Below are 15,621 nucleotides of genomic sequence, written 5' to 3' on the forward strand. Positions count from 1 at the left end.
GGAGAAATTATAAGAAAACTTTAAAGTCCTGTACGACACTCAAGAGTTTGAAAGATGATCTTGTTCGATGGAAAGAAAGAAGTAACAACTAACAATACTTATTTGGAGTGGTTACCGAGTTGATTTTAACCATCGAAATCTCAAGTTCATATAACGGATTCATATCCCTTGATAGTTAATGGATTTAGGAGGGCAAAAAAATCTAGTGTGTTAAACGGAAGAGCAAAAAAAGTAACGTTTAAAGGGACATTTGAGAATATTTCTTATAAGGTCATCTGATGCTGACATTAATACAACAAAGTCAACTTTGATACAATCAAATGTCACAGACAGCCAACTAAAATTTCTACATCTAATTGGAGCATTTCCAAATCAGAAAAATCATTTCTTTGTGTTTGAATCCCTTCTGGTGTTTCGGCAACCTAAAATGTACCTAATTCACCTGCAAACAAATCCAAGCAAACAATGGCATACAATTTCAGCAGCAAATGGTGTTAAATGAGTCGCCTACAATAGTATAAAGAGCTTGAGTACGTAGGCATAGCAAGAAAAAGGTTCGCCAAACTTAAGTGCAGCTCTTTATACTGACAAATCACCCAGATGTGGCTGGAGAGGTGGGCCTTCATTCCTCTCATCCTAGTGGGGCTCGAGTACCGACTTCAAATTCTATTCGGGGCACGAGCACAGTAATTTTGAAGCTCAGATCAGAATTAATGTTGTTAGTTTGTAACACTGTGGAGGGAGGATGACTTTCCATTGTCTTATCTTCTAAGCGAACAGGTCTTCAAACTGTTGGCTTCGCAACTGGAAAGTGCTTGGACCATAAAAGGTGGGTTGCGAATATTTTAGCAAATTACAGATCTCAGCGCCTCAAATTGTTATTTGTTGATGCGAAGTCAAATACCACGTAGATTATGAAGCTCCTTTGAGAGGAAAGCAATCTTAGGTGATGGAGTAACTTCTTTAACCAGCTTATGGTTTTGACGAGTAAAATTCTTCTAACAGTCCTGGTGGACATAATCAGGCCCTCATAGGGACCTCATGATGGCAATGAGAAATAATCCATCCCCAATGCTAGATGAATAGTAACAGAAGTACTATTTTTTAACCAAATCTGTCTGGGTCAGCTTCAGCCCTGTAGTAATCAACAGATACTCCATCAATATGAGTTTTACTAAAAAATGGAGTATTAGTTATACTTGAATGCAAAGAAAAGAAAGAGTGTGTGCTCTAAACTGAACGAATAACTCAAATTTCCTGAAACACTAACAATTAAGGACTTACCAAGTGGAGGTTAGAAGGTTACCTGTTACAATGCCAACCTATCTTGAACTTGTGAAGCCTGGACAACAGCTGATCCCTGTCTTTCAGGAGCTTACATAGTTAATGGAGATTTTAAATCTGCCACCAACTCAGAGGGATTAACTTTTAGGTTCGGTTGCAGTTCGTAAGTACCACAAAGTGATGGCGTCCTGCAGATTAGTACTGACAACCAAAGTGTCTCTAACCATGATAAATTCAGAAGGATGACATTTTGATCTTTACGTACAGATACAGCTGAAGCCCGAAAATCCAGAAAAGTAAAAATCCCAAAGATTAGTACCAGATGAAGCCCAATTTATATATGTGAGCACATACTTGCCATGCTTCTTCTTTTAACCCTTTCTTGTTTAGCTCAGAAATTAGGGCATGATACGTTGAATAGCTGCTCTTAAGTCCCTTCCTCCCCATTTCCTGATAAACCCGAATTGCTTTTTCTGCATCTCTCCTTTTACAGTAAGCCTTGATGAGTATTTGAAACGGTACATGGTCAATAGGTAAACAAGACCTACTTATCTGGCTGAAGAGTTGTGTTGCTTTCTTTATGTTTCCCTTCGCACAATGACCTCGAATTAACTCAGTGTAGGTTATAAGGTCTGGCTTGTACCCACTTTGTAGCATCTCATCATACAATTGGAGTGCGAATTTAACATGGCCGATGTTACAGACTGCACCTATTAACATGTTGTAGGTGACAATATCAGGAAAAAGCCCATCAGAGACGATTTTATCTTTTAGGGTTTGAGCATTCACTATGTTTCCACCCTTTACTTGTGCATGAATTAGTGCATTATAAGTGAATATATTAGGCAAAACTCCTGACTCTACCATTTGATCTCTAATCATGAAAGCACGTTTAAGATCCCCGCAATTCCCAAATCCATCAATCACTAAATTCCAGATAAGAGGCTCTGGTACCATTGAATTCTCTAACATACTCAGAAGAAAATCGTTAGCCTTGATAACATCCCCATAGATACAGAGGCCTTGAATAATCATTTTGTAAGAGATGTTATCTGGTCGAACACCCTCTCTTGACATGATACTGTATACCTCACAAGCCTCATCTAGTTTTCCTTCTTTACATAAACCATTTATAAGGGTGTTATAGGTAAATATATCTGGAAGGAAGCCTTTTTTAAGCATTTCACTGAAATACGTGTATGCAAGTTTCATATCCTTCTTCAAGCAGAACCCACGAATGAGCACATTATATGCAATCCCATCAACAGGAATTTCCTTTCGTGACATCTTAGTCCATAGATCCATTGCTTGAACCATATCTCCCTTCCTCGAACATCCATCAATAAGTATAGTCGAGGTGATCAATTCAGACTGTGTCTGAGCACCCTCGTCTAATATTTCTCTGAGAAGCTTTTGAGCATCCTCCAGGAAACCCTTTCTGCAAAGAGCATGGACAAGTATATTGCAAGTAATTCTATTGGGCTTAATCCCACACTTATCCATTCCAGTGAAAAGATCTATAGCTTTATCTATATTACCATGGCGGCAGTACCCCCCAATCAAAGTGTTATACGTAATCCGATTTGGGGTGGGACCCATTTCGAACATATCTTTGATAAGCAAACTGGCCTTTTCCAAGTCCTCTATCTTTCCCATCTTGCAAAGCCCGCTGACTATATAATTGTGCGTAAAGGTGTCGAGAATCACACTGTTTTGTACCATCCTGTTCCGGAGCCTTAGTGCTGCTTCCACCTTTCCATCACTACACAAATCCCTTATAAGTGCAGCTGCCGCCGTATGCCTAGTTAAATCAACACTTGAACTACATTCCAGGATGACACTTCCAGCTATTGAAATGCTTTCCCTGATACAATTCAAAATTTCCATATTTGCCAAAACAATTCCCCAGAAATATATGAATTACAAATAGAATGTTGTATCAGATGCTCTCGAACTCATATAAGACACTCAAATACTCTTGGTAATCATAACGTGAGATTTTTTATGTACATCTCATTTGAACTAGCACGCAATCATGTTAGGACCATAAAACAACACTCAACCGTGTATAATGAAACAATGGTTGGTACAGACAACAATCGTCAGTGAAAATGAAATACCTAATAACTACAAGGTTATATATGCTGTATTCCCACAAAATGTTGTTTCTCACTAACCGTATCTAAGATTTCTGGTGATGTCGGATACTCAGTGTACTCTATATAACATAGAAATATATTCAATAACTCGTAATATTCAGTGGTGTATTAGATGTTGTGCAATTTCAGCAAAAGAGTCGTCGTCTGTTCAGTGTGGATGGATTTACTTAAAAAGGTATAATTCATGTATTTTGTGTGGGTTTAGGCCTTAAAGTGATATTAGTTGAAGAACCGATGAATTTAAAAAGGCAAAGTTAAGACAGTATGCCAAATGGTGATACCAAATCAAAACTTCCAGTTTCCCTAAACATGTAGAAAAAGTAAAATCTAACCTTATTGTCTTCAAACGCTCCAAACTTTCCTTTAGCATTGTTTCCAATGCGTTGAAAACAGCCTGAGTATCGCCGTTATCATTGTAGTTGTTTTTCCTTTTAAAAGACCAATCTGGGGCTTTTTTATGGTAAGGACTATCAATAGTCACCATCTGATCATCAACCGTGGCGGGCGACAAATCGACATGTCTGCATTGTCAAATTATCAAATTGATAATAGAAACCCACGTCAGATTCTTAAAAGCATAAATCGAAAAGTCTCAGGGCTACCTCCTCGAAAATAAAAAGATATAGAAAATTATCAACCATTGAAATATTGAATCAGAGGTTCTGCAGCCTTGTCAAGAAACAAACTTGATCCAAAAGGGACAAAAGATCCAACGTTATCGCAATTTGTGTATTAGGTTATACTCGTGACTCTTCAGTGAACTAATATCATGGTAACTTAGTCAGTAGTTACTCGGCCAGATGTACTTTAATTCCTATGGGTGTCCAGTTCAATAAAAATACTTCTACTCGAGAATCATCGTACGAAAAATAAAAAAGAATTTGTAAACACATACCTTTGACAGAAACCATAAGAGGGCTTCAAGTAGAGAATGCTAGAAAAAATATGAGTGATTCCCTTGAGGAAAGCTAGGGTTCTAACGTTAGTGGTGTTAACTGCCCGAAGAAAAATCTGGAAGTCGTCGCTTACACCTATAGACTGAATTTCTCAAATTCAATTTAAAAAAAAAATAAAGAAACTGGGATCAGTTTATCATGAAGAAGAAAAAAAAAACTAAAAATCAAACAAAACAGAGAGTAAGAGAGTGATCACACACCACCATTTGATGTCAATCGAATTTGTATATAATGATTTCTGCCTTCTTATACAACTGATCAAATTAGTAGTTTCAGAAATCCAAACCCACAACCTAAAAAGAGGAAGAATACCACTACTTTGCATCAAATCACAATGATTATTTAATCATAAACAAAGGGCATATAATGAGTTGAAAAAGGTTAGAGCTTGTAATGTTTATGCATCAAAAGATGACATATTTTTTTTCTACTGAAAAGGATTATGAATCACTATCTTACTACATTCTTCACAATCTACCAGGTTTCAAGTACTAGGGTTTTCTAGAGAGAGAGAGAAAATATACCTTCACCGGATCTGAAGAAGACGACCGGCGCAACTTCTCTCTCTATCTCTCTCTCTCTCTCTATCTACTTCTGCAAAATGGAGGCTAGGATCGAGAGAGGGAGATAGAGAGAAATTGAGGAGAGAGAGAGAGAGAGGTCAAATGAGTAAGAGAGATATGGGCCTTGAGCAATGGCTGTTTATCTGGGCTTGGGTTTAGTAATGATGAAATTCTATAGAGGGACTACTTTGTGCTAGAAGAAGCCCAAATACTTTTATCTGGGATTCTACTTTAATCTTCTTGATTTGGTGCACTAAATTAGACCACTCTCAAGAAAGAAGCAAACGAAAATGAACCACCTGCAAAGGGTTTGTTATATGTCGGCGACACATCGAATTGGTGAAGATCGCGAGATAAGAAGAGAGAGAAACTGGTGGGCTAAAAGAGGGAACCTACCGAGCCATCTATACACTTCGTCGTTTACTTTTTAAAAAATAATGGTGTGTAGTCGTACTATTTTGCTTTTAGTGGTGTGAACCTTCACTAAAAAGATGGTGTGCCCATATAATTTCCCTAAATGAAGAACCTTTAGAGAAGAAGCTATAGAACATTTGTGAGTGAGGGAGTAAAATATTACTACTTGGGAGTGAGTGAAAGATATGTAAAAAGACTTGAAGGCGCCAAAAACTAATTCTAATTGGATTGGGTTTTGTGAGTCTGAGTTCACTGTATCGGGATTCTTAATCTAACACCTACCAACTGTTGCAATTTTAGCTTTTTTTCTACCAAATGCTACGTAATAGCTTTTGCGGATTAAAAAATATTTTTATGTTGTCATACCAAACAATCGCGATAACTTATTCTAAAGCACTTTTCTTTAAGTACACAAAAAAAAAATCTATTGAAATAAGTTATATGTGTTCTCAAATGAAGCCTTAGTAAGAAAAAAATTGCCTCCCTTTAATACAATTGAGAGAAAATCTTAATTTTTAAAAAATATATTTAGAAGGTGTGATATTAAAGAAGAAGGTATATGGTGGTTAAATTGATATCCTACTCTCTCATAATATAGAGCAAGTATGACATGTGGATTTGTTAATGATCCAAAACAAATTAATCATGACTTCAGAATGGCAAAGAAAAATTGAAGTTGAAAATGGGGGCACCTCTTAAATCAAGAAAAGGAAAAACACAATAATAAATGATGTTTGTTTTATCTAAGCTAGTAAGAAGATTCCTGGGGTTATTTTGCATTGAAAATTCAAAACCACCAACTCCAATAAAACAATGGGTAGAGATGGAATGAGTATCTGTCTGGTTTCAATGGTTCACATCCCAATCAAAATCTTGGACCAGTTGCAATCAGGATGAGGAGTTCCAAAACCTAGGGGTATGGCAATGGGAGAGGAGTGAATCTGACAAAAAAAAAAAAAACCTTATCCCTTTCAAAATCATCATGAGGCTCTCCTTCTTTAGAGCAAGTCCAACCCCAGCCTGTCTTAGGCCGAAAAAACCACTTTTTCACCTAAAATTATTGGCCTCAGCTCAGCCTCTAAAATTCAGCTCCAACCCCAGCCTCTCTTGAGGCCGAAAATTTGAATTTGAAATTTCCCAATTTACTAATAAAATTCAATTAAAAAAACATCGATTACAACTAATAATTGATTAAAAATTTAAAACTACTTAAATACGACTAAACAACATAGAAAAATTAATTAAAAATAACTAGAAGGGGTTTCTTGGGTCTCGTGGTGCACCGTTGAACAAAGCCTCTCGCGCCGCTAAAAGCATTTGTTGAGCATGTTCGTCGAGAGACCTAATATCAATCTTCATTAAATCCATCGCATATTGTCGGTTCGCCAAGTCCGTTTGCATCCGTAGAAAATCTTGTTGCACCTTTAGGGTCTCTTGTTGAACCCGTACTGCTTCACTCAAAGTTACTGTTCTTTGTTGGGAATCTTCTTCTCTTTTTTCCCAATATCCCTCACTGGGAGTTTTTGAAGCGGTAGAATGTGTGGATGGTTCGCCAACTCTTGCATTTGCTTTGGCTTGTTTACGGCCAATTGGTCTTTCTTCCGATGGATTGGTATTAGAATCTCTTTTACCGGATGTTGACTCTCCTGGCATGTCTGCCATCCACTTGTTGTGTGTCATCAAAATTTTGTAAACATGTAGGAACCTAAACCCTTTACCTTGATGATTTTTTTTATACATTTCGATAGCTCTTTGTAACTAAAATAAACAAAATATATATATAAGTATATATTATGAATGAAGTGAAAAGATAGAAAAAAGAAATTAAAAAGTTAGAAACAATTACCCGGTCATAATCGTTTTCTCCGCTTTTTGGAACTTTATTTATTATCCTCAAAGTCGATATAAAACTTTGACATTCCGAGCTTATCTCACTGAAACGAGATTTACAACTTCTAAGTGTGCGTTGAAACTTTGCACTCGCATTATATTCATCCGATATTTTTTGCCAAAATACTTTATATTTTTGGCTATTTCCGACAACCGCATCAAATGTTATTTTCAAATAACAATTAGTAAGTAAAATATCTTCATCCGCCTTATACGGTTCCCGTTTAGCCTTTGTCGAAGACGTCCCTCCTTGCACACAAGAATCCTCACATACTTCATAATCATCAACTCCTAATTGAGCCGACGGGTAAGTAGAATTAGGGGACAACATTTCCATATAACTTTGGGTATCGAAATCATTGGTGTCTAATGGATCCATGGGTGAACAAATGAAAAGATCAAAAAAAATTGAAAGAAAGAGAGATAGAAATGGAGAGGAAGTTGCAAGAGATGGAGAGAAAGAAAGTGATGAAGAGGGTGAGAGATGAAATTGATCCAACCCCTATTTATAGGGGTTGGATCGATTTTTGGCCGTTGGATTTGCTCCAACGGCTAGATCTAGCCGTTGGAGCAAATCCAACGGCTAGGGCAGATCCCCAAGTGACCGTTGGAAGCCCCAACGGTCACTTGGGGCTTCATTCAGTCGCCCCTAATCTTAGGGGCGACTGAATGTCCGGCCCCAGCCTCCGCTCCAAGCGGCTGGGCTTGGAGCGGGGGGCTGAGGCCAATAATTTGAATTATTGGCCTCAGCCCGGCTGGGGTTGGACTTGCTCTTATGAACTCACATGACATGTGGGTGGAGCCTCCTTACAACTCAATCCACTTTCCATCCTCACTTCCATTTTGGCTCACATCATCCATCCCCACTTTCCCATGCCCCCATTTCAACCTAATTTAGATTTTTTTTTAAAACAAAATATAGCATCTATTAATTCGGTAATTCGGTTACATGGATGTTATGAAGCAAAAGAGAGCAGTTAGGATTACAGTTGGTAGTAGTAATACCATTTTTTCTAGTGCTATTAGCGAGAGAGTTCGCTTTGCCATTAGCTTTCCTATTTACATAAGTAAACATAATTTTATCAAAAGAGAAGATGAGCATTTTAATGCTCTTCATGACATGCTTGGTTGTCTAGTGTATGGAATTTAGCATGCCATTCAAAAAGTTTGAGACATTTGTAGAATCTCCTTCCAAAATAAGTTTTCTAATTTAGATCATGTCCGCCAAACATAGCTTAGGGCAAATCCAGTGTATGGGGGCTGGGCTCCCAGAATTCAAATTCTGGGAGCCCAGCACCCATACAAAGGTGCCCAACCCGAAAATCCGGGACTGGGCTCCCGGTGGGGCTGGGAGCCCCATGATTCCGGGCTCTCAAATGGGAGGTTGGGGGACTCCCATCCCCCAAATATAGCCGTTCGGCTGTCCCAACGGCTACATTTGAGGTGGACCCCCTAAAAAAGAGATCCACCCCACTTATATTTATTTATTTTCAATTGTTTTTTTTTTCAATTTCCTTAGAATGTTTGGAACTACTTATTTTTCCTCTTTTTTTTTTTGTGGGTTATCTTTTTGAAATTATCTATTTCGAATAATATTACTTTTTCATTCATAGTCGAAATCTAATAATTCATAGTCGAAATCTAAAATCAATTTTTCGTACACGTACATTATTTTAGATTTGAGAGCCTGACGTTGGAATATAGACAAAGTTCCGGAACTCCCAAAATTCAGGGGCTCCCAAAATTGGGAACCACGTTGGCTTTGCCCTTAGGATGAAAAAGACAGAGAGACGCGTCCCTAACATTTAAGAGGAAAGAAAATGGGAAAAATGAACTAAATTCCATGTTGGTTATAGTTAGAGAGTTATTTTCGGGGGAATTTGTCCATAACTTAAAACTTAAAATTTTCTAATTATAAATTACTTTAACATAAATAATAATTTTTTATTTTTAATTTTTGCCAGTAGGACATGAAATTTATTATTATCTTCGATGTCAAGACATTGGTAGGAATTTACCGGGGTAAAAAGAACAACGATTCTTCTATTCTTGCCAAATAAAAATTGTTATTAGCTTCCACATTTGATCACACTCGTCGCTTTAAGTTTAATGGGCACTTAGTTATAGAAATTTTTTACAAATAATTCAATGTGAAAAACGAAATCTAATCCAGTCACCTATACTTGTGTTGTGATACTTGACCCTTTTGTTTGTGTGTAGATAGTGTTGTTTAATAGGTGGGGGTGGGTCAACCAAGATTAGACTTGTTTACAAAGAAGTTAATTAGTAACTTTTATGTGTCTCTTTTGATCAATTTGATAAATTATCTTACTACCAGAATCCAAGATCAACTGGAGTTAAATGCATCATCACAATGACAGGGATCCTAGTCATATAGTACAACATCTTCTCATACTCAATAATTGAATTGCTAATAAATATTACATATGTATATAACCAAATATCTACCTGCACATTTACCAACAATTAATAGGAGTACTAGTATTTTTATTTGAATATTCAAATTGATTTCATTTTCGAGGGGTGTGTCTTATCCCCTCTTGATTGGTTATTGGGCAAGACAGTCAGCTACCCAATTTAGCCGTTTCATGAACATGCACATCCGTCCATATCTTAAACCCTAGCTCTTTCATTGTCGAATACCTCTGCCCATCAGACAAGTTGGGGTAAAAAAAAAAGTTAGATCATCCACAGTTTATGGGACTAGAGCCGCTCCAAGCCACTAGCTCCGAGACTGAACTTCCTGAGAGGAGGGGCTCTTAATTCCAATTATGAAAGGGTTATTTCCCAAATGGCCCCCAACTTTGTGTCTAGCTTACTGTCTGGCCCCTTATTTTAGCAATAATTTCTGTATGGCTCCCTTTTTCCGTTATCTTTAACATTCCGTTACTCTCTCTCCTCCATCTCATTTTCTCTCTCTGCCACATCATCTTAGCACGGCACATCATCATCTTCTCCGTCAGGGTTGCCGACCGGCCAAATTTCCGGCCGGCGACCTTCAATTTTTTTTCTCTCTCTCTCTAAAAAAAAATTCTTTTTTTTTCTTTTTAAATTTTTTTTTTTTTAAAATTCTCTCATCATGAACAGACCCTCCGGCGAAGGGAAACCCCTTTCGCCGGAGTTTAGAGAGAGGAGAAATTTTTTTTTTTGAGAGAGAGAAGAGAGAAAGAAAAAAAATTGAAGGTCGCCGGCCGGCGACCCTGGCGGAGAAGATGATGATGTGTCGTGCTTAGATGATGTGGCAGAGAGAGAAAATGAGATGGAGGAGAGGGAGTAACGGAATGTTAAATATAACGGAAAAAGGGCGAGAATTATTGTTAAAGTAGGGGGCCAGGCAGGAAGCTGGTCACAAAGTTGGGGCCATTTGGGAAATAACCCATTATGAAATCCCTAACCGTCATAATCGGAGTGGATTTCCTATTAATCCTTTTTCAAATCAGTTTTTTTTTTTTTTAATTCTTCACTAATTTGTTTTATTATTTTTGTTTATTTTCTTTAAATTCTTTTTCTATATAATTATATAAAATTTAAATTTTATTTTGAAATTAATAATTTATAATTGATAATTGAAATCAAAATCTCGCACATATACTTTCCAGAGGTACATAATAAAGGAATGGGAGCTTGATTTTGGAATTGAAAAAGTCAAGTGTTCCCAACATTCAAGACCTCATTAAATTAGGAGTCTCAACCTTATACATTGGATTTGTTCTGGAGAAAAAGATTTCGAATGTCTAGACTATAAGCATTTTATGAATAATGGTTTTCCTGTAATCTTTAATAGAGAAGAAAAAGACATTACAAGAAGATGAAGGATTGGAGTATGTTAGCCAAAGACCCCTTGGCCGAGTGGTGAAGCTCTTGCTTCACTATCCTCGAGGTCAGGGGTTCGAGACATTTGGGTTTCTGGCTTCTCTTAAAAAACCCTGCTGACCTCTACAAAAAAAAAATTGCAGTATGCATGTTATTTGTATGTATAAGACTTTCGTGTTCTTGAAATGATATCTATTCAGAGGACGAACTCAACATTCTGCAACAAATCCAAGCTCAAGGACTTGCTGGTGTCGTGTGACACAACAAGTGCACCCCTATCGTGCACCGGACAAGGGGGCCCTCTATGGCTATTATATGTCTAGGTTTAATATTATCTCGTTGTTATTTATATTATGAGTGTCTTCCACTTATTAGATGATTTAACTATGTTGACGAGCTCGTCTTAGTTGAACTCTTGATCGTAGTGACCATTTAGTCAAATCTAACACTTTCACTGGAAGTATCAGCCTATTATTAAGTTGAGTCGAGTTACAATTAAAATCACATATATATATTTTGACATTTGCAGATAATCGTAGACGCTGATAGATAATGAATATTTATTATTTTAATATAATATGATATTGTAATAATGTAGTAATATAGTAATATAATATTATAATAATAATACAATATTAGAATAATATACTAACATAATAAACTAGTACTATAACAAGCCTTGCTGAAATGTCCATGAAAGCTCCAAATTGACATTAAAATGTCACCAAATGTTCATTAAACCAACTCGGCTTGAAATGTCCGTAATTTCGTGTCTCAAACTAATAATAAAGATAGTGAGAAACATTTAAAGTGGCTCAAACGGATAACACGGATATTGAGAGATATTTGACATGTTTCAGACGAATAATACATACATTTCAAGATATTTCAGACATTTGAAGTGTCTCAAGTGGATAACAAAGACATTGAAGGATATTTAAAATTTCCCAAATAAATAACACAGGCATTTGAAAATATTTCAAATATTTCGAACCAATAATACAGCGGAATGACCTGCGGTGGGTGATTTGGGGAAATAAGAAAATTATTCGGTAAAAAAAAAATAGAATTTTTTGTTTCTCTCAAACTTTTATATTTTTCAACTTCTTCTTCACTCTTTTTCCTTTTCCACTACCACCAACAACTCCGCGCGACTTCCACCATAAAATTCGGCGAAACCTCCGCCATCTCCGTTGACACTTTTCTTCTCTCTAACTTCCTTTTTCTCCTCTTTCATTCTCTCTCTATCTCCGGCGAAGAGGAGAAGCCCTCTCACCGGAGCTAAGATCTGATTTTGAAACCACGTCTGGTTTTAGATCTGATTTTGAAACCACGTCTGGTTTTTAAACCAGACATATATGGTTTCAAAACCCGACGGATCTGGTTTCAGACCCAGATTCTCGTCTGATTTTGAACCAGACGAGTTCCGGCGAAGGCACTCCCCCCTTCGCCAGGGATAGAGAAGGAGGGAGAAGAGAGAGAAGAAAAATGAAACCAGTGATTTTCTCCGGCCGGTGACTACACCGGCGACATAGAATAGCTTTCGTTTCCTGTATGACTCCAGTTAAAAGTTTGACACTGGACTTCCAAATTGTTTTTTTGAAATAAGAAGATATACTTCATTCATAAAGTTCAATTAGCAATACAAGTCGGGATGTTAAAACGATCCCAAAATTCAATAGCATGTCAAGAAGGCATTGTGTGCCAAGTTATGAACCAAGGTGTTACATTGTCGATAACAAAACAGAAAATGTATCGAATCAAATTCTTCAGTACGATGACGAATGTCAAGTATGATTGATCGAGCTTCCCAAGGTATTGTGTATCCCTTTCTATTAATTGCGTCAACTATTCGTTTGCAGTCTCCTTCGACAATACAGTTTTGAATACCCATTCGCTATGGCGATTCGACTCCCATGTAAAATGCCCAAGCTTCAACTACTATCACATAAACATTTCCAAGGTGCTTCGAACAACCTCCCATTTAATCACCATTCCAACTTCTGGCTACCGCTGCACACGTTGATTCTTGTGGTAAAACCTACCCGTCGACATTGACTTTATACTGGAACTTCCAAATTCTTATGGTTACCATCTATTGTCATAAAATTTAACAAATTTATGAAGAATGACTTATTCAAACCAAATTATCAAGAATTAACTAAAAATGGCTAATCCATAGTCAACCTAAAACAGAGTAGATTTGCTATAGCGAAAACAATTTTCCACGTAATAACAACAGTCTGTCTTATCCATTTAAACAAGTTTTAGTTAAATCTCATCCGTTAGTTTTTCATCCAAGGTAAAATAGAGAAGGAGCATTTACTCCCCAAGGAAAACGATTTCTCTCTCTGTACCTTCAAAATCTGAACAAAAAGAAAGAAAAATGCATCATCCACAAAATTATCGACAACTCATCTTAATTCATTGTCAGTTGCGATAAATTATGGATAAAGTTCAAACAGATTTATATACCCCACCTACCCTTTTTTTTAATCCCACCATTTCTTGTTCCTTCTCTGATTTCTTCTCTCTGTTCATATCTGTAACAGTCTATAAGACGAAAACCTAGTTTCTTTAGCTCAAATCTTCCAAAAAGAAGTGATTTTGATCCAAATTTTGAAGTGGGTATTTGGGGTTTAGTTATTTTTTCAGATCTTCTAAGTGGGTTTGAGTTTTTTTCATTTGTCTGGGTAGTTTAGATAGCTATGGCTGGTTCTCTGAAAAGTGGGTTTTGTGTTTCATCTGTTAATGATACTATTAGATTCAATAGAGGAAGTGTTGTTGGTGCTTGTTCTTCAATGGGTACTTTATCTTTTACAGAATCGAAATCTATGGATTTTCCGGGTTTGAAGAATGAATTTAAAGGAAATGAAGTTGTTTCAGATCAAAGGGGTATAATAGATGGTTGGAATCTTAAAAGTTCTGCAAATTTCTCAATCAATGTAAGTATGGTTTTGAGTTCTTCTTTTTTGCTTTCTAGGGTTTCCAAGTTCTGATTTTGACTTGTTTATGATTTCATACATAGACCTAAATTTTTTGTTAAGAATCTTTGAAGACCTAAAACATTAAGATCCAAGACTCATCAACTACATTTTGTTTGTTTATTATTGCATCATCTAAGATGTGAATCTAAATCATATATTTCTAAATTTCAGGCACAAACATCATATTGTGTGAGTCCTTCATTAAGATGGTGGAAGAAAACACTTAAACCTAATATGATAGAGATCAATTCAGCTCATGAACTTGTGGATTCGCTGTTGAATGCTGACGATAAACTCGTTATAATCGACTTTTACTCACCTGGTTGTGGTGGTTGTAAAGCTTTACACCATAAGGTGATTATCTGAAATTATTATTCTTCATTGTCTCAACTGTATTAGATTCTTAATCTTAACTGATTTGCTTTAAATTTTCAATCTTGGGATGTTTGATGATTTTCTTGCTAACCCGGTTTTGCAGATCTGTCAATTTGCTGAGTTAAATCCAAATGCATTATTTCTCAAAGTTAATTATGAAGAACTTAAATCAATGTGTTATAGTCTCAACATTCATGTCCTACCCTTCTTCCGATTCTACCGAGGAGCGGAAGGGCGAGTTTCTAGTTTCAGCTGCACAAATGCAACAGTAAGACACAATTTCCTTCATTCATTGTTTCAGTCAATTCAGTCCGAATTCGATGAGTTTAAATCAAATTTAACTCTTCGGGTTTTTGTCAATTTCAGATCAAGAAATTCAAAGATGCATTGGCTAAACATGGAACAGAGAGATCTAGTCTTGGACCAGCCAAAGGTTTAGAAGAAAAGGAGTTATTAAAGTTGGCAGAAGCTAAGGAAATTAGTTTGGATTTGGTTTCAAGGGATAAGAACAAAGAAACCATGAAAGATTTGGTTCTAAGAGAAATGGGTATCAATAACTTATTGAGTATTAAAGGCGAGAAGCTCGATCTTTTGGAGATGAATGCATTTGGTGGTATGAAGCTTGGAGTTTAGCTTAATTTTGGTTAAATTCTTGTGAAATGGGGTTTTTCTTTTTTAGTTTTTTGTGTATATAATCTTTGCCATTGTTTGGGTATTTCCATAACCAGGCTTTTGAGTTTTTTGTGGTTTAAGCCTGTCGATTTGGTTTATCTCTTTGTTATTGTAATTGAAATTTTTTATGATCTAATGAAAGTTTTAAGAGTTTAGATCTGTCTTGAATGCCTTACTTGATAGTTGTTTTTAACTCCCCACTTGTTAAATCGGGTAGCATAAGATGTACTTATGCGCAGGCTTAGCCCGCTTGGTCTATGTAGTTAGCTGCGTTGCCGAGTTTGCTCATCAGAATTTGCAAAGGTTGAAGTTTTCAGAAATATCAAAGGTGTCGGACTGATATACAGAGGAGACTGCTAGATTCCAGTATCACATCAGAAATTGCATCATCAATCTTCTTAGAGGTGCAACTGGTCTGTCCGATATACAGAGGAGACTGCCAAATTTGAGCCTCATATGCGTGGCTTGGGCGTGTGCACGCCTGTTT

General features: G+C 36.7%; 3 protein-coding genes across 4 annotated transcripts; 1 reads left to right on the forward strand and 2 right to left on the reverse strand.

Moving 5' to 3' along the window:
* Positions 1-259: 259 nt before the first annotated feature.
* LOC147553080 (uncharacterized) lies at positions 260-5,359 on the reverse strand. 2 transcript variants are annotated; one of them, XM_086667469.1, is made up of 6 exons: positions 4,924-5,359; positions 4,600-4,692; positions 4,339-4,481; positions 3,776-3,964; positions 1,307-3,148; positions 260-1,135 (listed from the first exon to the last, which is right to left on the reverse strand). In XM_086667469.1, exons 2-5 carry the CDS (start codon positions 4,603-4,605, stop codon positions 1,597-1,599), a joined length of 1,890 nt encoding a protein of 629 aa, XP_086523595.1. In that variant the 5' UTR covers positions 4,606-4,692; positions 4,924-5,359; the 3' UTR covers positions 260-1,135; positions 1,307-1,596. The 2 variants fall into 2 exon arrangements, with proteins under 2 accessions (XP_086523595.1, XP_086523596.1); XM_086667470.1 differs by having other exon boundaries at positions 260-1,074; positions 1,285-3,148.
* A 1,110-nt stretch (positions 5,360-6,469) lies between these two features.
* LOC147553081 (uncharacterized) lies at positions 6,470-7,729 on the reverse strand. Its single transcript, XM_086670291.1, has 2 exons — positions 7,223-7,729; positions 6,470-7,134 (listed from the first exon to the last, which is right to left on the reverse strand). The coding sequence occupies exons 1-2, from the start codon at positions 7,643-7,645 to the stop codon at positions 6,628-6,630; spliced, it is 930 nt and encodes a 309-aa protein (XP_086526417.1). The 5' UTR covers positions 7,646-7,729; the 3' UTR covers positions 6,470-6,627.
* A 5,704-nt stretch (positions 7,730-13,433) lies between these two features.
* LOC147553082 (thioredoxin-like 1-2, chloroplastic) lies at positions 13,434-15,293 on the forward strand. Its single transcript, XM_086667578.1, has 4 exons — positions 13,434-14,045; positions 14,259-14,441; positions 14,566-14,730; positions 14,829-15,293. Exons 1-4 carry the CDS (start codon positions 13,809-13,811, stop codon positions 15,093-15,095), a joined length of 852 nt encoding a protein of 283 aa, XP_086523704.1. The 5' UTR covers positions 13,434-13,808; the 3' UTR covers positions 15,096-15,293.
* The last annotated feature ends 328 nt before the right edge of the window (positions 15,294-15,621 follow it).

This window comes from Eschscholzia californica, unplaced genomic scaffold (assembly GCF_041429995.1).
Source record: "Eschscholzia californica isolate CP2 unplaced genomic scaffold, dmEscCali1.0.p SCAF_3, whole genome shotgun sequence".
Lineage (NCBI taxonomy): Eukaryota > Viridiplantae > Streptophyta > Magnoliopsida > Ranunculales > Papaveraceae > Eschscholzia > Eschscholzia californica.